This window comes from Phyllostomus hastatus, unplaced genomic scaffold (assembly GCF_019186645.2).
Source record: "Phyllostomus hastatus isolate PE091 unplaced genomic scaffold, TTU_PhHast_1.1 phas_scaffold_129, whole genome shotgun sequence".
Taxonomy (NCBI): domain Eukaryota; kingdom Metazoa; phylum Chordata; class Mammalia; order Chiroptera; family Phyllostomidae; genus Phyllostomus; species Phyllostomus hastatus.
The window spans coordinates 5,122,390-5,137,903 of NW_025334009.1; the positions used below are offsets into that span (position 1 = coordinate 5,122,390).

The 15,514-nt window shown below is 64.2% G+C and overlaps 1 protein-coding gene across 8 annotated transcripts in view; it reads left to right on the forward strand.

The window, feature by feature from the left end:
• Positions 1 to 15,514, forward strand: part of LOC123830398 (cadherin EGF LAG seven-pass G-type receptor 3-like) — a 36,389-nt gene that overhangs the window by 19,389 nt on the left and 1,486 nt on the right. For 2 of the 8 annotated variants that reach the window (XM_045856563.1, XM_045856564.1), the window contains exons 1-17: positions 7,664 to 7,745; positions 9,420 to 9,578; positions 9,662 to 9,801; positions 9,998 to 10,108; positions 10,649 to 10,812; positions 10,986 to 11,150; positions 11,240 to 11,392; positions 11,546 to 11,628; positions 11,711 to 11,858; positions 12,124 to 12,237; positions 12,354 to 12,431; positions 12,801 to 12,896; positions 12,994 to 13,100; positions 13,272 to 13,341; positions 14,239 to 14,331; positions 14,418 to 14,519; positions 14,872 to 14,964. In XM_045856563.1, coding sequence (XP_045712519.1) covers positions 7,723 to 7,745; positions 9,420 to 9,578; positions 9,662 to 9,801; positions 9,998 to 10,108; positions 10,649 to 10,812; positions 10,986 to 11,150; positions 11,240 to 11,392; positions 11,546 to 11,628; positions 11,711 to 11,858; positions 12,124 to 12,237; positions 12,354 to 12,431; positions 12,801 to 12,896; positions 12,994 to 13,100; positions 13,272 to 13,341; positions 14,239 to 14,331; positions 14,418 to 14,519; positions 14,872 to 14,964 — 1,899 coding nt within the window. In that variant the 5' untranslated portion in view covers positions 7,664 to 7,722. The other 6 variants (XM_045856570.1, XM_045856565.1, XM_045856569.1 and 3 more) reach the window with 6 other exon arrangements.

Consider the following 15,514-nt stretch of genomic DNA (forward strand, 5'->3'; position numbering starts at 1 on the left):
CCCCCTCGTGCTGGGGACCCAGCTCAGACCCGCCCCCCTTCCCCGGGGCGAGCACCCCCAGAACCCGAGTGGGCCCTCTGAGCCGCTGTTGCTGCCCCGCCCCCGGAACGCCTCCGTGGGCATTCCCCAAGCGCGCATGGACGCCCAGCCTCCAGAGCACCCCGTCGCATCCCTCTCTGACGGGGGGGGGGCCCCTGCGTTTCCAGGGACAATGTCCTGGTTCGACACGGCTCGGCTGCTGACCACACTGACCACAGCCTCCAGGCTCACGCTGGCCCCACCGACCTGGACGTGGCCATGTTCCACCGAGACGCTGGTGGAGGTGGGGACCTGGGCCAGGGAGGGGGGAGGCAAAGGCTCGCTCCCCAGCGCCCTTTCCTTCTGCCCCAGGCTGGGGGCAGCGGCTGACTGCAGTGGGCCGGGCTCCCCCGGTCACTGCCCCAGGAGGCCCCCAGCCGGCCCGCCCGCCCTGGCTCTCCCGACAAGTCCCCTCCCTCCCCAGCGCGCTGCCAGGCCTTCCCCTTCCCGACCTCCTGCTCTAGGTGCAGACTCCGACTCTGACAGTGACTTGTCCCTGGAGGAGGAGAGGAGTCTGTCCATCCCGTCCTCAGAAAGCGAGGACAATGGCCGGACACGGGGGCGTTTCCAGCGTCCACTCTGCCGGGCGGCCCAGAGTGAGAGGCTCCTCACCCAGCCCAAAGGTGATGGAGCCCTCTGGCCACGCGGGTGACCATGAGACACCCCATATTCTACTTGGGTGTGACCCAGGGACCCTACTGTCCCCTTGGGGTTCCTGGGGCCATCACTGGGCCCCTGCACCCCCCTGCCCCAGCCTGCTAGTAGGGTTCTGCTGGCTAGAGACCCAGGGACAGCCCGGGTGACAGGAGAGCAAGGTCAGGGATGTCAGACAGGGACATGTCACCCCTCCGTCCCCCGGTCTTCCCTGAGGGTTGGGGTTCCACTCTCAGCCATCAGATGTCCCCACCCCCAGTGTCTGTCCACCCCCCAGTTAAGCATGAGGGCTTGTTAGTGACCCCTCCCTGGATGGTCCTTTCGATCGCCGAGAGAGGCCTCCTGTGCTCAGCGGGAATAGCCAGGGTTGCGGGGCTCGTTAGGGTCAAGGGTCCCTGAGTCTGGTCACAGGGGTCAGGAGTCAACCCAGAAGCCCCGTAACCTGTTCTGGCTCTGCAGACGTGGATGGCAATGACCTCCTGTCCTACTGGCCAGCCCTGGGGGAGTGTGAGGCCACTCCCTGTGCTCTGCAGACCTGGGGCTCCGAGAGGCGCCTGGGGCTGGACACCAGCAAGGACGCGGCCAACAACAACCAGCCAGACCTGGCGCTGACCAGTGGCGATGAGACCTCCCTGGGTCGGGCCCAGCGCCAGAGGAAAGGTGCGGTCCCTGACCTCAGACTGAGCTTCAGGGACCCCAGGGACCACCAAGCCCTGACTCGGGCGATTTCATCCTCCTAATCCCAAACTGCTTCACAGGGACCCCCCAGCTCTGCCACGGGGGTCTGCTCCTCTGCCCTGCGTCGCAGTCTCTGGGGACCGCCCCATCGTGGCCGGGGCCCTGCCTGCCACGTACCCTGGTCTGCGCCACAGCACCCCCAGGGGCTCCTGCCCCATCCCGAGGCGGGGGTTCTGCCCTTTGACCCTGCCTGCATCAGCAGGACCTGGGGCTGTCTCCCTCCCCCGACCTGGTAGTGGGGAGGTTTGCCCCTACCTGTGCACGAGGGGACTGTCCCGTCCCGACCCAGGCGACCACTGCCTCCCCACTCGGCCCCTGTTGCGCCGCCTCTCTGGAATTGCCGGGAGCTGACTGTGTCCCTCTCCAGGGGGTTTCTGTCCCCAGCCCACGTCACAGAGATCCCAAGGCTGCCATGTCCCCAGGCCCAGGGAGTTCCCGTCCAGCCATACGCACACCCTGTCCCCTCTTTGTCCCCCCACAGGCATCCTGAAGAACCGATTGCAGTGCCCACTGGTGCCACAGACCCGAGGTGGCCCTGAGTTGTCCTGGTGCCGTGCGGCCACCTTGGGTCACCGTGCCATGCCGGCGGCCTCCTATGGTCGCATCTGTGCTGGAGGGGGCACGGGCAGCCTTTCACAGCCAGCCAGCCGCTACTCCTCCCGCGAGCAGCTGGACATGCTCCTCCGGCGGCAGCTGAGTCGGGAGCGACTGGAGGAGGTGCCTGCCCCCGTTCTGCGCCCCCTGAGTCGGCCGGGTTCCCAGGAACGCTTGGATGCCGGGCCGGGCCGCCTGGAGCCCAGGGATCGGGGCAGCACCCTGCCACGGAGGCAGCCACCCAGGGACTACCCTCGTGCCATGGCCGGCCGCTTCAGGTCACGGGATGCGCTGGACCTAGGGGCGCCCTGCGACTGGCTGAGCACGCTCCCACCGCCCCACAGTGCCCGGGACCTTGACCCACAGCCCCCGCCTCTGCCTCTGTCTCCCCAGCGGCAACTCTCAAGGGACCCCCTCTTGCCATCCCGGCCCCTGGACTCTCTGTCCAGGAGATCGAACTCAGGGGAGCCGCTGGACCGCGTGCCTAGCCGGCACCCCTCACGAGAAGGCCTCGGGCCACCCCCGCAGCTGCTCCGAGTCCGGGAGGGCCCGGCCAGCGGCCCCAGCCAGGGCCCCTCCACAGAGCAGCTGGACATTCTCTCCTCCATCCTCGCCTCCTTCAACTCCTCAGCCCTGTCCTCCTCCGTGCCGTCCTCGAGCACGCCCTCGGGGCCGCACACCACTGCCACGCCCTCCGCCGCCACCTCCGCGCTCCCGCCCTCCACGCCACGCTCCGCCACTTCCCACAGCATCTCGGAGCTGTCGCCAGACTCAGAGTAAGCGGGGACCAGCCACCCGCTCACACCCCAGTCAGCTCGGTCAGCTCGGGGCCACCTCCTGCGCACCCTGCCTGGGCTCTGCCACAGAGTAGGGGGTGGGTTGGCAGATGGTGTGGGCACCCCCCCCCCCCCCTCAGCACAGCCAGGGAGCCGCAGGCTCAGGGCAGAAATCTGGCAGGGAGTGGGGCTGCAATTAATAGGGGCCTGCTGGCTGTGCTATTGGGTCAGCCCCCCTCCCCTGCGCCCCCTGGGCTACAGGGGAAAGTTAGGTGCCGTGCCTTGCAGAGGGCTCGAGCTAGTGGCTGGGCGAGGGCGGGGGCCAAGGCTGAGGTGTGGGAGGGGCAGGGAGGAGAGGCAGAGGGTGCTCAGGAGGCCATGCATCGGGGGTGAGTGTGGGGTAAGGGCGGCCCGGACATGGGTGCCCGGACATGGGTGCCAGGCTGAAGAGCTGACTTTGAGGGTACAGCACGCATCCACGTATTCATTTATTTATTCAGCCACCGTGAGCTTCCTCCTGCCCGTGGGCACTGTGGGTGTGGGCACACGGGGACTGAGGTGGGCCCTGGGGTGTCTGTGGGGCAGGGATGGCAGGCGTACCCAAGGAGCAGCCGCATACACGGGAGTCAGAGAGGGCGGGGAGGAACCAGGACTTGCCCGGTCTCAGGGGGCCAGAAGGAGAGTTGAGTTTTAAGGAGGAGGAACTCTGTGGGGGTCAGGCTCTGTGGAGGTCTGCAGGGTGAGGAGGCTCTGTGGGGAAGGGGACCCCGGTAGTGGGACAGGAGAGCCACGGAATCTGAGCAGAATCAGGAGAGAAGGAGAGAAGGAGAGCGGGGCCAGGGGCTGGGGGCCTGGTGCCCAGGGACTCTGGGAGGATGTGGGGGAGGGGCCAGAGGGGGCTGTGAGCACCACCTGGGTCCGCCCGCAGCTTAGCCTTGGGGTCTGGCTGTGGGGGCCATGGAGCGGGCGGACGAGCAAGGTTTCAGGCTTTGGAGTACCCCTTGACAGCTCTGAGCCTCCGTTTCCTTATCTGCAAAATGTGTCTGTAGTAACAAACTCTGAGATGTGGAAGGGTTTTCTTTTTAGATTTTTAAAAAGATTTTATTTATTTATTTTTAGAGAGGGGGAAGGAAGATAGAGAGGGAGGGAAACATCAATGCGTGGTTGCCTGTCATGTGCACCCCTCACTGGGGACCTGGCCTGCAACCCAGGCCTGTGCCCTGAGTGGGAATCGAACTGGTGACCCTTTGGTTCGCAGGCTGGCACTCAATCCACTGAGCCACACCAGCCAGGGAAAGATGTGGAGATTTTTGAGACAAAGATCTATCAAGTGCTTAACGTGGTGTCTGTACATAGTAGGTGCTTGCTTAGTGCTTAGGGAAAAGACAGAAGTGGCCAGCCACGGACCCTTGCTGATGGGCCTGAGGGTCCAAGATAGGTCGAAGGGATTGGAGAACCCCACCCAGAACGGGCGTGAAGGGGCTAGGGGCTGAGAGGCACAGGTGAGGGGGGAGGCGAGGGGCGGTGGCCAGGCCGGTCTGGTGGTGGGAGCCCAGAGTCCCCTGGCAACCAGCTTTGATCCCCTCATTCAACCCTGCAGAGTTCCCAGAAGTGAGGGCCACTCCTGAGGACCAGACGGACAGCAGGACAGTGGACAGGACGGCGGAGGAGAGCGGCCGAGGGCAGTGGAGGATGTGGGCTCACAGACCGAAGACGCCAGGAGTCTGGGGCCGACCCCAAGGCAGAGCCCGGCTTTCCCTGCGGCCGCACTGCCGAGCTTCCGCGCCCGCCGCGAGCGTGCGAACGTGCATGTAGCAGGTGTGCAGGGCCTGGGACTGAAGGCAGGACTTTTATACCTTTTGTACCTTTGTAACCAGAGAGATACGCTTGTGTTATTTTTCAGCTTTTCTGTTGCCTGGGGTTCTGAGGCTGGGCTGGGAGGGGGAGGGGGACAGAGGGAAAGAGGTGCAGAATGTGGCCCCGTTTGGGCTCCTGGCAAACCATGTGCTTTTTTTTCTCATCTTACTGGGGTAGATTCAGGCCAGTGCTTCCTGGGACCCCAGGTTGACCTGGATGTTGTCAGGCCCCAAAGTGCAGAATTGACCTTTGCTTTTTCCTGGATGCCCCGAGGGCCAAACTTCTGAGACTGGCTCGCGGTCTCGGACACTAGGGTCCTCTGACCTCCTCACTGGGGCTCGCTCAGCGCCCCTCCCCCCCACTCCCCGCGGATGTGGATGTTTATTGCGTGGAGTCCCTGCCACTTACTGCCTTATGACCTAGGACTGATGCTGCCGGCCCTGGCGGGGCAGCAGAGGTCGTGTTTACAGAGCAAGGCTTCCTCTCTCCCGCGGGGAGGGGTTCAGGCCTCGAATCAGACTTTCCTGCAGAGGGTGGACTCAGGGGTCTTTCTTCAGCCCCGCTGTGAGCAGACGTCGTCCGTGGTGCCATGTGGTTCCCTGACACTGCCCCCAGGTAGAATTTACTCTAAAGGATGGGGGAGGAGGGAGCGTGGAGGACACTGGACCGGGAGTGGAAGGCACAGATTGTTTACAGGAACCTCCCTGGCCCCAGGCACCCGCGCTGCCCCTGCCTGCCCCTGCCTGCCCCTGCCGGAAGTGACTCAGTGCCACCCCTCGTGGCTCCCTCCTGAAGGGAAAAATGACTGTTAGGACCCTGTTCACAAAACTCTCGTTTTTATTACTTTGTCTGATGTCCAGAACTGGGGACTTTGACATTTTGTTACTTTGTTTACAGGTCAAGATTTAAAACATTTAAATACTTTGTTTACAACTTAAACGTTGGAATTTTTACACTTTGTTTACAGTTGAGAATGTTTTCCACCCCTTTGTTTACAAGAGGAAGGTAGAAAAAGTGAGAGAGGGGCCGTAGGATCCCACCTATGAGGACCCGGGCCTGGCCACCTGGGGGGGCTTCTAACCCCAAGCTCTCCCAGGCCAAAGGTCAGCCCTGAGCCCCCTGCCGAACAGCAGGCCCAGAAGCTCAAGAGTAGGTGCCCTCCTACCACTGGGAAAAGTGGTGTGTAGGGGGAGGGGCTTTGTGCAGACCCCTCCCTCATGCACAGTCTCGGGAGGCAGTTTTCAAGGAGACTACAATTCCTCCTTTACTGACCGGTGCCAAATCCCAGCAGCCAGGACCCCAGCTCTCCTTACCCAGAATGACGCCCACCCCCAGAGGGTTCCGGGGGCCACTGCGGGGAGAGGGGGTTGTCCTCGCTATGTCCTAGGTTCTGTAGATGCCCCTGTCCGGGGTCGCCCCTTCAGCCCTGTGACCCCATTTCCTGTCTGTGTACATTGTTCCGTGAAGCCGCGCTCTGTTTTGGGAATAAACTTCTATACAAAATGGTCATTGTCTCTTTTGTCGGGCGCGGGTGCGGTAGGAGGGTGGCTGTGAACGATTCGAGCCAGGCTGACCTTTGAGGGAAACCTGAGCGCTGCCTCCTCCTAAGAACGTTCAGCTATTTTTAGCCCATTTCAGAGGAGGTTTGGACCGGGTTCCCATCCCTTTTACCCTCCGTTCTGGCCTTTCACCTTGTGATTGGGGCCGAGGTAGGAGCGCAGGTGCTGGGAGTAAGGTCCCGAGAGAAACCCCCTCCTTCCTCAAGGTGTTAGGCGAGATAGAGAGCGAACCCCGAACCCCGGGCAGAGAGGGGGAGGGAGACGGGGCTCACTCACGCGCCCAGCAGTCCTGAGCCTGGTCAGATAAGACTGCCAGGCCTGATGAAAATCACGAGAAACACTGCGATAGCGCAGGAGGAGGGGAGCCCTTGAAATTCTGTGTGTATCGTTTCACAAGCGGGGAAAGAAAGCATTTGAAATTGTACGTTAACTCCAAGGTCTAGAGAAGGGAGGAGGAGGAGGAGGGGAAAACTAGAAGTTGGCTACCAGCATAAAAACCCTGAAACCCCAGACTAGCTGGGTGCCTGCCCGCAACTTTGTGCTCCAGTGTATTTCATTCATAAACCTGCGATCTCGTTTCCACTATATGTGTTGTCTCTCACCTGAATCCGTTTCTTGTGAGCCAAGACAAGACCGGAGGAGGGGGAGCCCCCTAACTCAGGTCTCCCCAGTGACAAAGGCAGCAGCGCGTGATGACGTCCTAAGTCTTACAGGCTGCAGCCTTAACCTGGCATTGGCCCTGGCCAGGGGTCAGACCAACTCTAGGAACTGTCCTTGCTAACCCTTTGGCCCTTTGACTGCTCTGACCCCTAGTTACCAGCCTCTCAGACTGAGGCGCTCAGGACGTCTGTGTTTCCCAAGAAGGAGACTTGGGCTACTTGGGGGGAGGAGAAGCTCAGCCTCATTCCAGGTTTGGGTGTCCAGAGCTGAAGGGAAGCTTTGGGCACCTGCCGTTTCCGAGACATGACCAGTCTCGGGGGAGAAGCCTGAGGGTGGCTCCCTCAAAGAGATGCCCCACGGACTCGGATACCCCACACCCAGGGCTAAGGCTCTGGTCACTAGCCGCATCCCCGGGGCATCCTGCCTACTTGGGGGGTTTCCTTCCCCATCCCATGGGGACCGTCCACAAGGAAGTCAGGACCTGGTATCAGACCCATCCCACTCAGAAACCCGGCGCCGCGGGTCCGAGTTCTGCAGGGTCCCCAGGCTCAGGCAGGAGGGCTGGGAAAGAAGGGGTTACACCGAAAATCTTTCTCCCCACCCCCCACCCCGGGCACGCCCCGCCCCGAGAAGGACGCTGAGGCCCCGCCCAAGCAGGTTGATTGGCCCAAGCCTTCGTCCTGCTCGGGGATTGGCCCGCGGCTGCGCGCCGCAGACCTAGCCTCTGTCTCAGCCCCGCCTTCGGGCCTTTAGCGGGCCCCGGGCCGGATCTGTTAGAACCGCCGGGCCCTGGCAGCGCGCCCACCATGGGGTTGTCAGAAGCGTCGGAGTGAGTGCAGGGCGCGGCCTGGGATCCCGGTGTCCACGAGGCGCGGGCCGCCGCCGGGCCCTCGCGCAGGCCCCCGGCTTGGGTTAGCTCGGAAGGAGTACCGCTAAGTCTGGAGCAGCCATTTCCCGCCCGGATCGCCTCGGTTTACTGCTTTGCCGACTTTCTGCTGGCGACTGCCCCACCGCGGCGAGGGAAGGGGGATGGCGGGAGCCGGCGCGACCCCAGCCCCTGAGCGCTGTGCGGAGAGCAGCTCGAGAGCTGCCTGGCGGCTAGCTAGGGGCCGCAGGGAGGAGGCTACGTGCGGAGGGGCCCCGGCCTTGGAGGTGCGCCGGTGGGGCGCGTTGGTGCCGGAGGTCCCTGCAAGGGAGACGGTAGCGAGGGCCTGAGTCCACCCAGCTGTACTACTGGTCCGGGAATGAGCGCCGGTATTCTGGCAGCTGTGTTCTCCCCAGAGGGAGGGGCCGAGGCTCTAAGCCCCACCCTCCAAGCGCGGGTTCGGCTGGGGCAGGGAAGACCTGAGCGACTCCACCCAGGAGGAGGGGTGAGGGACTCAGTTATCTGCTAGACAAAGGTGCCAAGTCTTTGTGGATCTTTGCACCACTCCACTCGCCTCCCATCGGGACACCCGGTGTAGAGGCCTGCTCCTTGGGTGGGACCCTGCAGATCGGAACTTTCTGGACGGGTGAGAGCTTTCTCAGCAGTGGGGGGGAGCCTTCCTCCAGGTAAGATGCCCCCTGTGAGATCTGTTCCCAGGTGGGAACTTCACCCAGATGAGAGCTTCCCTTAAGTGGGACAGCACCTTTCTAGACCAGAACTTTCCTGGCAGGTGAAAACTTCCCCCAGCTGGTGAAAGAAAGCGTCTGGCCGCCTATAGCTAGATCCCTCTCTCATAGTTCCTGTTTCCAGGACAGCTTCTCCCCAGGTGACAGCTTCCCCCACATCTCTTATTCCCAAGTGAGATCACCCGCCGCCTCAGGTGGGAGCCTATGGGCAGATCAGAGATTCCCCCCAGGGACAGGACCTACTGGGCCAGTGAAAACTTTCCTGTGGGGTGGGAGCTGTCCTTCCCAGATGGAAGCCTCTGCCTCCGGAGGAGAGCCATCCTTGGCTTTCCCAAATTAGGCTGAGCTTGTCTACAGCCTGGACCCTGGGGCTGGAGACCCAGGGGCAATCTTAGCCGCAGTACTTCCCTTCCCTTAGAGGTGAGGGGCTCACCTGAAGAGGGTGTGCCTGGAGAACTGGACTTCTTCTGGTTTGCTGGGTCCTTCCTTGCCTGCCAGCCAGCACTGGGCTCATGGGGCAGCTGTTAAAGGACTCAGCCTGAACAGAGATCGGCTGGGGGAGGCCAAGGGGCTCAGGGGAGGAGGCTGGAGGGGCAGTCTGCCTGAGCTGGACTGGTGGAACACTCGGGGCTGAGCAGCCACACCGAGGGCTGGAGGTGTGGACTGGGCTCATCCTGCTGTCTCTCGGTTGGGACTTTGGCCCAGCAAGAGGCTTCCACTAGACAAAGTTCAGGTACTACCCCTACCTGGGCATGGGGCCAGCTGGAGTCTGGACCTACCTAGATCTTGGGGTCTAGAAAAGTCAGGTGGGTGACTCTCTGGTCCGATGTGGAGGTGTGGGGGAGGTTGGGCCATGGGTGCCCTCACTGTGTCTCTGGTCTCGCCACCCCAGACCGAGGGACACACAGGTGCTGCTGGCCTCAAGAGAAACCATGGAGCCGAAGAGGCGAGACTACCACGTGGAGCGGCCACTATTGAACCAGGAACAGCTGGAGGCGCTGGGGCGCTGGGGCCCGGCCCCTGGGACCCTCCAGTGGCGAACCTGGTTCCAGTAAGACTGAGGGTGGGGGCCTGGGGGAACCCTGGCAGGACTTAGGCAGCCCCTGTCCTTGATACTGACCCTCGTGTGCCCAGGTGCTCCCGTGCTCGGGCCCGAGCCCTGCTGCTCAGACACCTCCCGGTTTTGGCCTGGCTGCCCCAGTACCCCGTGCGTGACTGGCTTCTGGGGGACCTGTTGTCTGGCCTGAGTGTGGCCATTATGCAGCTCCCACAGGGTGAGTCACCCCTGACTCAGGGGCTGTGCCCTCAGCCTTTGGGTAGTGACCCTGGCCTTGAGATCTTCTCCCTTAAGAGAACCCTGAAGCCATGACCCCTGACCCCCGGAACTATGGCCCATGAGCTGGTGCTGGGATTTCCTCGTCCTCTCAAGGGCCAGCCTCCAAGCCCGTATTGCTGCCATTCCTCCTCCAGGCCTGGCCTACGCTCTCCTGGCTGGACTGCCCCCTGTGTTTGGCCTCTATTGCTCCTTCTACCCCGTCTTTGTCTACTTCCTGTTTGGCACTTCCCGGCACATCTCCGTGGGTAAGCGGAGCCAGGCCCGGCCCGGCGAGAGGATAGCCACATCTCCCGTGGGGACAGGGTGAGGGAGGGCTGCACAGGGAAAGAGAACTCAGGGAAGAGGGGAGCATTGGTGTGGGGCGCTGGGAGACTCCCCCGGGGGCCATGCCCAGGCTGGACCAGGCCTCGCCTCTGAGCAAGGGGCCACAGACTCAGGGGCCTAGAGGCCCTGGCTGCAGGAGGACGTGGGTGGGTGAAGCAACGTGAGGGGCCCAGAACTTCGCACGGGCCTGACAGCTTGAGCCAGGCTGTGGCTCCGTCTCGGTTCCGCCGTTTGTAAGGGGAGTGGCCCTGAGCCAGTGCACACAGGTAGGGCGGGGCGGGTGATGCAGGGCCTACATTGCCAGCCGCCCCAGGAGCCCTTGAGCCCAGGGTTCCCCTCTATTGTGTGGCGCCGTCCGAGGATCTTTGTTTAGAACTGAGGTCTTCTGGGCTGTCCCTTACGACCGGGGCTCCAGGGTAGGGCAGTGTCCTCTCCCCTTGAGACCCGCCCTGTCCTTGTAGGCACCTTTGCTGTCATGTCCGTGATGGTGGGCACTGTGACAGAGTCCCTGGCTCCGGATGATGCCTTTTTGCAGGCCCCGAACTCCACAGTCAATGAGACAGCCAGAGACGCTGAGCGGGTGCAGCTGGCCTCCACGCTCAGCGTTCTGGTCGGTCTGTTCCAGGTGCGGAGCGGCCGGGAATGTGTGCCCCCTGCTGCCCGCCCACCCCCAAACCCGCTCCCACCCCCTTAGGGTCTAACCACGACCGTCCTCCTCATCATGCCTGCCTTCGGTCCCAGCCCCCCCCCCACCCCGGGGCCCCCTGTCTCGCCTGACTGCCCCTGGCCAACCCACAGGTGGGGCTGGGCCTGGTCCACTTCGGCTTTGTCGTCACCTACCTGTCGGAGCCTCTGGTCCGCGGCTACACCACCGCCGCATCCCTGCATGTCTTCGTCTCGCAGCTCAAGTACGTGTTCGGCCTCCGTCCGAGGAGCTTCTCCGGACCCCTGGCCCTCATCTATGTGAGTGCGTGAGTGCAGGCGGGAGAAGGGACGGGGTGGGGGGGGCGGGCACGGTGACCCGGAGTGCTGGCTGCGACCCCCGCCCTCAGACGGTGCTGGAGGTCTGCGGGATGCTGTCCAAGAGCGTGGTCGGCACGGTGGTCACCGCGGCGGTGTCGGGAGTGGTGCTCGTGGCGGTGAAGCTGTTCAACGACAAGCTGCGGCGCCATCTGCCGATGCCGCTCCCCGGAGAACTGCTCACGGTGTGCATTCCGGGGGCGGGGCGAGGGGCAAGTGCCGCTCTGTCCCCGTGGAGTGGGCACGGGTGAGAGTGCCTGGGGGTGGGGGGAGGGGGCTGGGCAGAAAGCCCCCGGGTGGCATCCCCTGCCTCCCCTGACGCTGCCTTCTCCCCGCAGCTCATCGGGGCCACGGGCATCTCCTACGGCGTGGGCCTGAACCACAGATTCGGGGTGGATGTCGTGGGCAAGATCCCTACAGGGTGAGCTCCGGCCCCCGGAGGCCAGGGGGGGCTGGGGCCGGCGCCGGCGCCTTCCTTTGGGCCTCACAGATGCCCCTCACAGGCTGGTACCTCCAATGGCCCCCAGCCCCCAGCTGTTCACAAAGCTGGTGGGAAACGCCTTCGCCATCGCCGTGGTCGGCTTCGCCATCGCCATCTCGCTGGGGAAGATCTTCGCCCTGAGGCACGGCTACCGGGTGGACAGCAACCAGGTCTGGGGGATGGGGCGTGGGGGCAGCCTGGCGGACAGGCGACCTCAGGGCCTGGGAGGGGGGCACACCGGGGACACGGCGAACAGGTGTGCTGGGACCACGCGGGGGCTGAGGGTGGGAGGGCAGCAGGACGCCTGGAGCAGCCAGCCTGTCTTTGGGGCTACCGAGGAGCGGTGGGGGTCGGGGGTGTGCAGGCCGAGACACAGGGGCACAGGGACCAGGCACTGCCGGCGGCGTCTCCTCACAGCCGTCCTCCCCGCACCAGGAGCTGGTGGCCCTGGGCCTCTGTAACCTCGTCGGGGGCACCTTCCAGTGCTTCCCCGTGTGCTGCTCCATGTCGCGGAGCCTGGTCCAGGAGAGCACGGGGGGCAACACACAGGTGGGCGTCCGGTGCGGGCGGGTCTGGCCCCTGCGCACACGGGCGGCGTGACTGGGCGGTGCCCCCCACTCGGTGCCCCCGCTTCCCCACCCCCCTGTCCCACTCCTGCCCCGCAGGTGGCTGGAGCTGTCTCCTCCCTCTGCATCCTCATTATCATCCTCAAACTTGGGGAATTCTTCCAAGACCTGCCCAAGGTGAGCCAGCCCCCCACCCCCACCCCCACCCCCACCCCCACCCCCACCCCCACCCCAGACAGGCTTGAGGGCCTTGGCCAAGCCAGGGGCTCAGGTCAGTCTGCCAGGTGGCAGGTAAGGGGCAGGGGATACAAGGTCATGCGCTGTTTTTCAAGCTTGAGATCTTTGGGGGTGAGATTTGGAGCCAAGGGTCAAGGGTTAGAACCTTTCAGAGTCAGATCCCAGTTGTCAAGTTCAGGGGGTGGGTGGTAGTTCGAGCCTGTGGTTAGTACGCCCAAGCGCCTGAGGTCTGTCTGGCTCGTGCCTGGGGGGTCAGGGGGTCAGCATCTGGGACCCCTCGGCAGCCCCGTGACACCCCCGCCGCCACAGGCAGTCCTGGCGGCCGTCGTCATCGTGAACCTGAAGGGCATGCTGATGCAGTTCAAGGACATCTGCTCCCTCTGGGAGGCAAACCGCATGGATCTGGTGAGGGGCCCGGGAGCCCAGGGTCCGGGGCGGGGGGTCAGTCTTCGGCCCCAGCGGCCTCGCTACACCCCGTTGACCGCTGCCCTTCTGTTTTTAGCTCATCTGGCTGGTGACCTTCGTGGCCACCACCCTGCTGAACCTGGACCTGGGCCTGGCCGTGGCAGTGGCCTTCTCCCTGCTGCTCGTGGTGGTGCGCACGCAGCTGTGAGTCTCCCCTCTCGGCCGCCCCCGCAGTTCCAGCTGGTGAGGGGTGAGGTCCACGCCGGCTCCCCCCGGCTCTCCCACCTCTGCGGGGGACCCCAGGTTCCAAGTTTGCCCCCTCCTCATGTGCTGCCCGCGCCCCCCCCCCACAACTCACTCTCGGTCTGTCCACAGGCCCCACTACTCTGTCCTGGGGCAGGTTCCGGACACAGACGTTTACAGAGACGTGGCAGAGTACTCGGAGGTGAGCGGCAGGAAGGAGGCGTGGGTGGGGTAGGGCAGCGGCACAAAGGGCCTTTGTGGGTCCCTTCCACGCCCGACGGGGACACTTCGGTCTTTGGAATTTCAAGGGAGGAAGTTGGGTCTGTGACCCCCGCTCAGATTATGAGGGGCTAGGCTGGGCCAGAGGACCTGGGGCGGCGTCTCTCGGAGCCAGCAGTGCGAGTCCCGTGCTGCAGAGCGGCCCCGGGTGGGGAGTGTGCGCGCGGCAGGATCCCGGGGCTCCAGGGTGTCGGGCAGGCTTCTTTTTGTTTGTTTTTATCCGATGGAGTCGTTCAGTCTGTCATTCACTGACCTCCTGAGGAGTCCCGTGCCCAGTGCTGGGACTCTGGTGATCTGGATCCGGAGGTGGGGGCTCTGGACTCGAACAAGCCCATTCCCCCTGATGTGGAGCCTTGAAGGCCGAGCACAGTCTGAGTGAGGAGGGGGATGAGTAGCTCCTCCCACTGGAAAGGGCGGGACAGGAGGGCGGGGGCCTGGGCTGAGCCCTGAGTGGGGAGTGAGCTGGGGAAGGCGTGGCTGGGATGGCAGCTGGGGGAGGTCTCTGTCTGCCCACCCAGGAGGAGGCCTAAGCACCACTGACACCTGGGCTGGGTAGTGGCAGGGGGGCAGGGGAGGCAGGGCGGAGGGGGGTGCAGATGCGCTGGAGGAAGCCCGTGGGGCAGATGAGGGAATGGGCAGAGCAGGGGGGCAGGATGAGGGGTCAGGACAACCTGCGCCCCAGGCTGGGCCCCCCGCTGGCCGGCCAGGGAGCGGAGTGCTGGGGGGTGGGGGGAACCGGGTGCTGGGGAGGAAAGGCAGGAGGACAAGATGCCGCCAGGAGAAAGAGGGCTCAGCCGCCCCCACCGTGACCCATCCCCAGGCCAGGGAGGTCCCAGGCGTGAAGGTCTTCCGCTCCTCGGCCACCATGTACTTCGCCAACGCTGAGCTCTACAGCGACACGCTGAAGCAGAAGGTGAGGCCCGGGGCCCCCGGGGTCCATGCCGGAGGGCCCCTTGCCTCCCCAAACACTCCAGCCCCTGCCCTGGCATCTGTCTCTAGTGCGGAGTGGACGTGGACCGCCTCATCTCCAAGAAGAAGAAGCTGCTCAAGAAGCAGGAGCTGCAGCTGAAGCGGCTGCAGAAGCAGCAACTCCAGACACAGGCAGGGGTCCCCCGGGCCAGCGACTCCTGCGCCCAGCCTCTTTCCCAGCCCCCTGGGCTCCTGGCTCCCCTCATCCTCGCTCCCTGCTCCTCGCTCCCTGCTGGTGGCGTTTTGCTCTTCTCCCACCTCCGAGCCCCGGGGACAGCGTGAACCATCGCAGTCCTCTTCCATTCACGGCTGCTCCCGGAGCTGGTCAGAATGCCACGGCCTCTGGCCTGGCTCAGGTCCCGGGCTCCGGCTCCTGCCCCGCCGACTGCCCAGAGCCAGAGGTCAAGGCCAGGCCGGCCAGGCACAGCAGCTGCAGTGTGGCAGCTGGGACAACTCTTTCCCGTGCCCCGCTTCCCTCGCCTAGGCTGCTGCCTCCAGGGGCACTTCCATTTCCATCGATGTCAATGCTAGCGACGGAGACGTCAAGAGCAACAACGTGGAGAGCTCCAAGGCCAAGGTGAGGCTGGAGGTGGGACGGGCCCCACCTCCACGGGCTGCGGGGGTGGGGGTGCTCCGACACGTCTGGCGAGGAAAACCACAGACCTGTGGTTGTGTCGGCGGCGGGGAGAATGGGGCGAGGGGTCGGACACTCTGGAGGGACCTCTGGCAGTATGCCATGGAACTCTGCTGTGGCTTCCTGCCTGTGATCTGGGGCCTCGGTGAAGACTTTGAACTTATAGAGCCTGAAGGGCCCCACAGTCCCTGCTTCTGGGTAGAGGGGAAGGCACTGGGTGTGGGGGGAGAAACGTGGGACCGAAGGGCCGCCGAGCTCTGCTGCAGACGCAGGCGGGGCTGCATGCGTGTCTCCTGTCTGTTCCCCCGGCCCCTTCCCCCTCCCGCTCCGCCCCTGCTGACCGAGGGCAGTACTCTCCTTCTCAAGTGCCCCTGTTGGGCCTGGGCCCAGGAGGTGACAGAGCAGCAGGCGTGTGCCCACGTGCACTCCCGGGGCCTGGGTGTCCTCTCCCGCGTGTCCCTCAGTGTCCCTCCTGCCTGCATCCGGGAGGCTC